General features: G+C 35.6%; 1 protein-coding gene across 1 annotated transcript; it reads right to left on the bottom strand.

Moving 5' to 3' along the window:
* Positions 1 to 418: 418 nt before the first annotated feature.
* Positions 419 to 9,998, bottom strand: LOC124840943 (synaptotagmin-2-like). Its single transcript, XM_047317084.2, has 12 exons — positions 9,669 to 9,998; positions 9,483 to 9,581; positions 9,340 to 9,390; positions 9,125 to 9,248; positions 8,038 to 8,156; positions 7,852 to 7,953; positions 3,604 to 3,678; positions 2,931 to 3,007; positions 2,584 to 2,830; positions 2,154 to 2,504; positions 1,558 to 1,686; positions 419 to 737 (listed from the first exon to the last, which is right to left on the bottom strand). The coding sequence occupies exons 1-12, from the start codon at positions 9,777 to 9,779 to the stop codon at positions 600 to 602; spliced, it is 1,623 nt and encodes a 540-aa protein (XP_047173040.2). The 5' UTR covers positions 9,780 to 9,998; the 3' UTR covers positions 419 to 599.
* Positions 9,999 to 10,801: the final 803 nt, after the last annotated feature.

The raw sequence follows: 10,801 nt of genomic DNA, 5'->3' as shown, positions 1-10,801 counted from the left end.
AATGACATCCAAAAGAATTGAGAATTAATTATATTTTTTTTTTCTTTTGTTATAACCATTGTATTTCAATTTTGAATAACTTTTTGAATGAATCTGATCTAAAATTTTGACTATTAAAGTTAAGTTGTTTCATCGATTTGGTAAAGGAATTTTAAACAAACTTTTTTATAAACACTTTAAAAAAAAGTAAAATAACTTTTGTATGTTAAAATTACTTTTTTTTTAAAAAAAAAACTTTGATGAATGGCCGTTTACGACTACGCAAATTTCGTGAGTCAAAAGTACCGGATATCATCAATATTGGATCTGGGCTAGTCGATTAATATGGAGAAAACGAGAAAAAAAAAAAGCAGGGGCTAGCCGACATTATTGTTCAAGCTGAAAATGGGATAAGCATCATATAGGTACTCCGATCAAATAATGTAAACGTATATTATACTCCAAACCAAATCATATTTATGCTTTTGCTATTTCAAACCTTTTTCACAAACATGTACATGATTGACAAATAAAACCAATATATCTCGCAAGACAAATTTAAAAGAAGGAAAGGATGGTGGGATAAGGAATCAGAAATACAAATTTGATGGAGAATTTAGTCATCCTGCTTGTGAGGTTCTCCACTGCAACTCTACCTGGAGGCGACCATTCTTGGAGTCTATGAGATGGTACCTCTCATTAATTCTTTTGTTGGCAACAACATCCCCAAGATTGATGTCGATATAACCCAGTGATTCCTGATGCCAAAAGAAGCAGCGGATAATAAAACTCGGCCATGTCAAGAACATGAGTGGTAAAAACAAATCATTGGGCTTAATTTCAGCGCAAAGTAGTGTTGTTTTAAGAACATATTTATGCAATCCATCACTGGTGATTGGAAAAAAAATCAAGTTGAAGAGTTGGTGAGCATCTAAATATGCATTTTAGCTATGAAGGCCAAAAACTAATGAAGTCATAGCAAAAATGGTCATGACAAAAACCTAATTCATGCGCATATAGTTTACCGCAGAACATAGAAAAGATCCTCTCTACCTTCCTATCTCCCAAAAATTAAAAACTATGAACTACTGAAGACAATTTCGCACGCATTCAATTCTACAGACATGAATACGGTCATTCCCCCAACGTACATTTTGACTAAGTTATATAAACCTCCCTCGAACTTCAGAGACATGTGATTTACTTTCTTTTCTTCCAATTAAACCAAGCAACATCATAAATATGTAAACTCATAAAGCTTCCATTAGAATAGATAACTGTGAGCATGTCACGGTAAAATGATTTCATTGGAAGGAAGCAGATGCAGGTAGATTAAACATGACATCACCCAAAGCTAAAGGCACTTGTGTATCCTACACTTTTTTATATTTGGATTTGAAATCATTAAACGTGTGTAGATTTCCCGAGTACTTCAAATTCTTTCAACAATTTGAAGCTTCCTAGTCTAGCCGGTTTAGTTTCTACTTGCTACGATCATGTACCTTTTCCACGGCATACCATCATATTAAGAATAATGCATTACATATTTGAAACATAAGACTTGCTATGAATATGTACCTTTTGGTGGAGCAGGTTTCGTGATGAAGTGCTGAGAACCTCCACGTGTAATCTATCATTGGTGGGAGGCTCATCTACCATAAAACGGAACTCATCTTCCCATCTTGGATCCCTATTCTTTTTAACGCGCTGTGATTGTAACCACAGTATCATTAGCATTTCATAAAAAAAAAAAAAAAAAACAATATCAATCCAAATTAATGTTCATGCTACCATCTTCTTGGTCTACTCTACTTTTGGTATAGTAATACACAATTGTTTTAGCAGTATATTAAACTAAAAAGCCAATACCATATGGTGAGTAGAATGATTAAATTACAATACGCTGATTAAAATCTCTAACACTCTATTACATTCCATAAGAAATATGCCAAATTGGACTGTGTACCCCACCCCTCCCAAGTAGGGTCTATTAGCAACTGCCTACAGGGATTAGTTGGATGTAAAGAAGTCAAAATGCCCATTAAGGCATATTAAAACCTAAGCTTGTAAAGATGTTTTCCCTATCTTCCACGGCAAAATTTAGGAAACCCACCTATTTAATCTATTACAGATAATGAATAACTAAAATGCAAGCACTTTTCAGAATTCTCTACCTTTGTTTTTTTCTCTTCCCCTCTGAATATAAGTCGTACATGTGGATTGGTGTGATACTTCCCTTCGACATCTTGAGCTTCATGGACTATAACTACAAGCAAACCTCCACCTTCTGGAGTACCTTCAGGAGCTTTCGGCACTGTCTGCGTCTCGTCAAACCCCTTGGCCAAATCCTCCTCCTTGAAGGGTTTATACGTCAGTTCTAAAACAATCTGTCCACGTGACTTCTCATTTTGGACATCATTGGGATCCATGTTTTTTAGGAGGTCAAGAGTAAAACGTTTAGGCTCTTCAGGGGAAACTTCTTTTAAAGATATCACATTCATACCCATCTTATCATGTTTCCCAACCTAAACAAGATACGAAACTAAAATTCAGTTGAGATATCATAAGAAACTAGAAAAACACTCAGAGTTCAAGAGGTTTTACCTGCTCCCAGTCATAAACATTAATCTCTAAAACCTGGGAGTCAGGATCTTTAACTATCATATTGAATTCTTCATTCCATTCAGGATTTAAGTTCTTGTGCTTCACAGTAGTCTTTTTCGATGGCAATTTATCATCAGTAAGCTTTAGCTTTACATAGGGGTCAGATGCACCAAGAAGATCTTTTTTCTTTAGCTTCATTGCCTGAAGAACCTTCACATGTAAAATTCCAACAGGCCTCTTCAAGGCTCTATGATTTCCCAATAACATTCACAAGAAAAAACAGAAAAGGGTTAAGGCAATATAAATATATATTTTCGACAAATATTTATAGAAATGAAGAAGCATACTTTGACATATCTAAAACTGGAACTTCCAAGGTTTTGGGCCATAAATACATGTTTGCAACCTGATCTTTGATAATATCCTGAAAGGAAAACTCTCTAAATTAGTTTAAAGCACTGAAACCTCAATAAACCAAAACAAGCTTAGTAAGATAACAAAAATAGGATGCTACTAAAGAATAAATCACAAATAGCCAAACTAGAAACTGGCTTCAATAAAAAATTATAACAACACACCATTGAACCACTTTAACCAATAAGACTTAATTATACCCTCTATGAACTGTAAGATAACACCTAACATGTCCACAAACCACTCAATTTAAGACCTCGATACTACTTATTGTATTTCTTCATGTTACATCCACATATACAAGTCAGTTCAATTACTAACGCACAAGTTATAATTTCCTAAGGCAATCAAATTTCTATCTATCATAAGCACACCAAACCAGCTTGATGCAATCCGTGATAATTCTCCCTTCATTCAGCAAGCAAGATGCTTTGTGCAAACACAAATCAATGGTCTAGGTTGATATTATCACTCTTCTGGAATAAAATCTACCACAGGTGACATAGTCTACTATGTAGGCAGCGGCCACTCTGGCTTAAAGGGTGGAAAACAAATTAAGCAAGTCTACCATGCAAACAAACAAATAAAAACAGTGGCATCTTATACCTGAACGATCCTATAGACACCTGGAATAGACATAAGATCAGCCCCTATGAGCTTTAGCCCAAAGTCAACATGCGGCTACAAGAAAATGTACACCAGAAACAAAGAGAAGATAAGTACGTACCATATATAAAATAATCACCAGTTGATATATCAATCTTGGGAAGAAGAAAACAAAACCAATTAACAATCAATTATCTATAAACTGTTGGAATTTCAACATCATCTAGGTTATCATAAGATGGCAATAACAACTCCAGACATACAACCACAGATCATTTACATATGGAGGAAGCCCACCCTAAAAGAAAAAGAACACTGTCACAATTATATGTAAAAAGTTGCTAAACTATATCCATCTATCCATCTATCTATTTATCTATATAATTTTAAGAAAAAGTAACTATATAAATAAAATAAAACTCTGTATAATTTTATTAATATTAATTTATATGATAATAAATATATGTATATATTAATACATACATATATATATATATATATATATATGTATATATATATATGTATATATATATATATATCATAATTTTTTATTTAACACATTATCTTATATGTATTTTGTAATGGCCTGAAAAATATAAGGTCATTGGGCCTTATGTGAGACAGCCAGACCCATCAGACTAAGGCCAACCTAACCTTAGGAAGGGCTCCTCAGAATATTATTCTTTTCCTGAGCTCTTTTTCTCTCTCTCTTTAAGACTCTTTGCCCTAAAACCTTCTTTGCCTTCTCTCCAGCTCACTAAACCATTCAATCTTGGGTTGGAAGGTGCTCAGGCGTTCACCACACCGAAGGCTTCCTTTTGAACCGATCGTATTTTCGATTGGACTGGTAAGTCGTTTTTCCCTTCCCTTTCACTGTCTTTGCACTTAGGGCATGCAACGTTACTGGTTGCACGTTACTAGTGGGGTTTCGTTTTCATACTTTCTGCCAAATCAAGCCCTAAGAGCGGTTGCTGTCACCCCTTTGGTGGTTTGTAGGGTTTGGTTGAGTTCTCGTTGTATGAGATACCGTTAAGGGACGTGCTTGTGAGCTTGGTAGTTCAACTCTGAGGTAAGGGGAGCTAGTTATTTCTCTTTGAATGAAATGCTTAAATTTGTTTGATAAATGTAGGTATGTCGTACTCTGAACTGCTGTACTGCAGTGGTCTGTATTTTGGATTTTATGTTCATTGGATGGCATGAACTGAAATGTGCAATTGGTGAAATTGAAATGTGGAATTTATGAATGTGACTGGTGTGGAATTACCTGTTGTAAATTTAACGTATGGGAAGTGGTTGGGGTGAGATTCTATTGTAGTATTAGTCAGATAATTAGTTCAACAATTAGGTAGCCTCTGAGGTTAAATTAAGGGAAGTGACATAGTGATTCTGAGTAACGAGGTCTAGGATGTGTTTACAGTGTCGAAACAATTTAGAGGGATCATTTGTGACTTGTTGAGAGTACTTTGTTGGTAGGATAGAAGAATCTTAAAAACCTGAGTTGGCACATCCCTGATCATAGAGCAGCCCTGGTCTGATCCAGTCAGTTGTGACTAGTCATATGTGCTAGCGCCGACGGTGAGTCTGATGCGTTCAGACATTGGACTCTTCTCCAATGACCAATTGGGTTAGTAAGGAGTGTTTGAGGTGGAAAACATGTGTTAGCCTTGTTAGATGAGTAAATAGTTACTGGAGTACTGTTTTAGGTCTTTTGAGAGGAACTGAGGTAGAGAAATTGAGCATAGGTGGTCTTGAGTGCAATTGGGCAGTTTGGCTAGCTTGGATGAGTCAATTAGAACAGGTTAGGGTCATAAAACTGAGTAAAGTCATGTTCACAATGGTAGAATCGAAATTTGGTTCTTGGGTTAATGAAATTGGAATTTTAAGTTAAAAATTGGGTATTGATCACTTTAGAATCATGTTAATAACATTTATAATCACCTAGACGAGTTTAACTAGGTGTAATACAGGAATTAGGAGTGTTAGAAGTTGGGGAAAATAACTAGAAATGGTAAAGGGTGTGTGAGTTGCATAATTCTGCAGAATTTGCGTTACGCAAATTATGCAGACACGCTATGCGAGTTGTCTCACATAGCGAGACCCTGTAGAGAGTGCTCACTGTTTGAGTCACTCGCTATGCGAGTTGGTGCGCTGTGCGAGTGACCAGATGGTGTTGCTCTTTGTTTGTGGATTCGCCTGGCGAATCCTGTCGCTATGCGACTGGTGGTGGTCTGGAACTACTGCCTTTTTAATTCGAAGAGCGAGATAGGCGCATAGAGAGTCCTCCCTGGGGGTGCTCTCTGTTTGAACCGTTCGCTATGCAAAAGAAGTGCGTTGTGCGAATGGTCAAACAGTGGTGCTCCCTGTTAGATAATTCGCAAGGCGAATCAGGTGCGCTGTGCGACTGGTGGTGGCCTGGAGCCTCTGCCAGAAGTAATTCGCAAGGCGAATAGTCTGTGTGCGCTATGCGACCAGACCAAGTAGGTTTCACCCTTTTCTTCTCTGGTTTGGATTGATTGATGTTGTTTGCTTAACAGATTGTTGTGTACGTTTATGTATGAGGCTTGGGTGGTTGGAAAGCATTTGAATGTGAACTATAATGATGTAATTGAGTATGGATTGGACATCTCAGGGTGAGATGATTAGAAGTGATTATAGGGGTTTGTTGTATCGTATAATTGTATGGAGCTTTGAAATGGTACGTCTATCCCTACACTCAGCACTGTTCATGCTCAAATAGAGAAGGATGGTGTGAGTGGTGAGAGTAGAGGGAGGTCTTCGTCTATAGTCTTAGAATTTAGACATAGACTGGTAAGAGGATTCACCTTGCGTAGTGTTGGGAAAGGCCAGCTGAACTATGCAAGTGCAAAGATGACCAATAGTTCGACAATTATACAAATCCGGATGAGTCGTGTTGAGTACATGTTGCATGGTTTGAAGGGTATGCTTTGGATTGTTTGATATATATATAACTAAACTTGATGATATTCATTGATTGTGTTATATGAATAATGCTTGTTTATCTAGCTCACCCTTGCTTCTTTGTTGTGTGCTGCTTGTGTATGTTTTTCCTTTGCGATGATCATCCACTTGGATGGGAACAGATGTTGTTGAGGAGATACCTTTGGAGCAACTACTGGAGGATGTTGATGCTACAGTGCAGTCTACTTAAGATTTCTGTTTAGGTTTAATTTCTGTCTTCAAATTTGGATGACTGTAGTTCCATACTCAACTGCAAGTCATGCTCTAACTGTTCTCTTTATTTGAATGTTGACGCTTATGTTATATGATTGTGGTTATTATTTATTTGGGATGTCACATATTTATGAGTCATTATTGTGACACATAAATTTAAATTTTATTATTTATCATAATATTAAAATTAAATAATACCTATTTAAATATTTTTAAAGATGCTAATAATAATTTTAAAATCTTATATTTATTTATTTTATAAATATAGTTCTATAAATAAAAAATAATTTAGTTAAAAAAAATTGTAATTTTCATAATGTTTAAGAAATTTAAATTGAAAATCGACTTTTACAAAATTATATATAATTTTAATGAAAAAGTGTCATTTCAAGATAATGTATATTATATCCAATCGTTGTTTTAGCTTATTGTCTTGTGTGCACTGAGCACTAAATATAATTATTCTTTATCTTCTTGTTATAACATCATATTCTCTTATCCTATTATATATCATATTCCCTTATCCTATCATATCATGTTCACGGAACAAGCCCTGATTGTCCTAGAATTTAAAAATATGTTGAAAGTCACCTTTCGGTAGTAAGATGCATAAATATCAATGACTGTGATTAGCTTTTTATTCTAAACATCACAAATGTAAAGGTTACCTCATTTAGGTTTACCTTATAAGGTAGTTGTGATTGTGATTTCTAGAAGATAATGATCCTTAATACATGTGTATTCTAGAAGTAAAAACAATTATAGCTCTTGTAAATAACATTGTTTAAAAACTTTCAAAGACATTACAGGTTCAAAAAAGCAATTCAAATATACAAGCAATAAAATAAGACATAAATATATCCTGAATTTAAGCATTTTCAATAGAATGACCATGAATTATATTTGTGCACAAGTAGATCAGAATGAAAGACCTATAATCACTCCTCCATTGACAGAATTTGTTCCCAAATATAGGTACTACAGTTGACTAAAACTGCGAAACACTGTCAAATATTTGCAAAGTACGTGGGGGGTAGTAATACAACAATCACCAACCTTTTCCATGAGGGAGACATATATGTTGGCAAAGCAAGGAAAACTAGGAACCAAAGGCTTCAAAGTAATGCGAGGCAATAGGAAAGCTTGCAAATCTACAACCTGATAAAAATAAGAGATCTTAGTAAGAAGGGGAAAAAAGCATCTACCCCTTTTCTACTAACTCACTCAAACGCAACAAATTACCTGCACAGTTGCTTTCAACCCAAATGCCTTAACAGAGACAGTAACATTAGGATTTCCAGCCCATTTTACAGAAGGCTCCATAATTAACTCCTTCTCATCAGTCACATAAACTTTCATTCCTATCAATGTGCATTCAACAAAAGTATTTGGAATATAAATACGACATAAAAAAAACTATCAAGACACAATCAGTTATAGCATAGAATAGTAGAGAAACAAGTCAAACAACCCTTTAATGCAAAGATGAAGACACAAAAGAGTCATCTTTAAGACTTTAACAACCGACTCACACATAAGTAAAACCCACCAGAGGGTCTTCCAGGGAAATGCATCGTATATAACATCAAGTTTTCTTCAATTACAAACCAGAAAATGTCCTCTAACTTGTTGGTTCCAGTTCAAGGAAAGCACAATCTCAATTTCAAACCTTAAATTTAATCGAGAAAATTTTATTTTAGACCGACAAAACACATGACGTTGGAGTTGTGTATACAGTGGCAAACGAGAAAATTTGGTGTGTAAATGCCGGTTACTCTGTCTCTATCAATGACTCTTTCTGATAATGGCTTTCCTATCCCAAAAAAACATTATCTTTGCTAAACTGCCAATGTCTAAAAGTAGCCATATTTATGGACCTAGACAAGCTGCAGTCACGTTTCACACAGTCAAGGGCTCACTCGTCATACTAACGGCTATTTTTTCCTCTTACAACAGATCAACTTTGTAAAGTTAAAAATATAATTGAAGGTTAAGATTCAAAACTACTTCTCTCTCAGACAGCAGGAACTCCTCTTCCTATATTATCCCTTTGTAAGCAATAGAATAGTAACTCCACGAAACCAAAAATTATCAGCACAGGTTATTTATTTGGGTTCCTTAACCAATGTCTGGGATTTAACTCTCGATTCGGGCATAAAGTCGCAACTGAAAGTCTGATTTGGGTACCATTTCATCCCCAAAAAAATTGACCGACCCGGGGGAGTAAACCTCCTAGTGATACCAAAAAAGAAAACTCGATGAATTAGCTGACGCAGTTTACAAAACATTGTCAAAACCCTAAGAATCCATCATGTCCAGATCTACTAACCTTGAAAAGTTGGCGGCAGCGAACCCAGCGTGAGTGTTTCAAACTCAACAGAATCAATTTTATATTTAGGAATCTGCTCAGCAATTATGGGTTTTGCAATGTTCCTGGCAGTCTTGCAAATTGCCTAAAAAATAATCAAAAACATCCCTACATTCAAACAGGCGAAGAAACAAGAAGAACCAAAAGCCCAGGTAAAGCAAATAAAAACTACAAACCTTATCAAGATACGGCCACATGTACTCTAAAAACTTGTTGAGCCAGTCAAGCTTGAGAAAAAAACGGCGAATCGGGTTAGTTCAACGGCCAAATCCTAAAGCAAGAAAAAGAAACAAAACGAGGCAATTGAGTAGCCAGTTACCCGATCGAAATCCGGACTTTTTATCCAAACAGGAATCTCCGGAAACATCCGCTGCAAAGTCTCTTGCTCTTGCTCCACCATTGGTTTGATTTCAGGATCCTGTCCAAGCCACAATAACAATTATCAAAGCGAAAACGAGGGCAATGCTCAAAGATTCACAGTGTACGGCGCTACAAGCATACATACCTCAACATTAGTGGGTTGAAAATAGATGAAGAGAAAATAGCCAGCCACAAGGCCAACCGAAATCCCAACCCCGAACCCGAAAAACCCCAAAATGGCACTGAAGAAACCCATCTCAACTCGATCCTTATTCTTTCACCCTGTCCCAGATCGCGATTCCTCTCCTTTACTTCACCATTCCTACTATACTACTCAGCTAGCGCAAACAAAATAGAGAAGAAATGATGATGAAACGGTTGCGTTTTTTTGTCCTTATAGCAGAGGTGGGGCAGGTCAAACAAACAGTCCAAGACCAAAGGCCAAGCAATTGAACGCCCAGAGACGATGCAGAAAGCAAAGCATCCATAACATTAAATTAATTACCAAATTAAATTCGAATAAAATATATTAATTATACACGTGGCTTGCATGGGAAGTTGTCGGTATGGGTTTCCGGCCATATCACCTCGCGGTGACCGTGACTCCCAATGCCTCGCACCGTATACATGCCACCTGGCTAGTTTCCATATGAAACAAGACAAAAAATTATCTTTCACCCTGCTTCCAGGTGTGTACTACCATGAGAGAAAATTAAAAAGAAAAAAAAAAAACTTATCCAAATCAAATTTTAATTAAAATTATCCATATTATCTAATGTAAGAAATTATAAGATAAGTAGAAAAGTCGAAAAAATAAAAAGTTTCTACACGAGGGTTTTATGGTGATGGTCACCTTTAGAACATGAAAAGTGGTGTTGGTAGGAATTGCAACTACAATTCAGAAGTTTGACCGGCTGACATTTTTGCGTTGTGTGTACGTGGTTGGAGAAGAAAGTCACATCAAATGGATCCAGTTTTAATCCCTTGATTAATCCTAATCCTATTATTGTAAAATTAAAAAAAAAAAATCTTTTTTACGAAATTTATGTATTTAATAATATGGGTATAAGAAAAGGTGATGAAAATCTTTCTTTCTGTCTTCTCTATTTTTCTTATGAATATCTATTTTATTGAGGATAAAATTTGTATTATATTAACATATGTTTTATTTAAGATTGTTTTAATTTTACTAATATGAAATTTGAAAACTAAAAAACAAATATTCCCTGGTTTAATTTTAAACAATAATTTGCTATTTAAGGTTGTATTTTGTTTACA

The sequence above is a fragment of the Vigna umbellata genome, chromosome 3 (assembly GCF_029865625.1).
Source record: "Vigna umbellata cultivar VRB3 chromosome 3, Vumbellata_1.0, whole genome shotgun sequence".
NCBI lineage: Eukaryota > Viridiplantae > Streptophyta > Magnoliopsida > Fabales > Fabaceae > Vigna > Vigna umbellata.
This window is presented reverse-complemented; position numbering and strand designations above follow the sequence as displayed.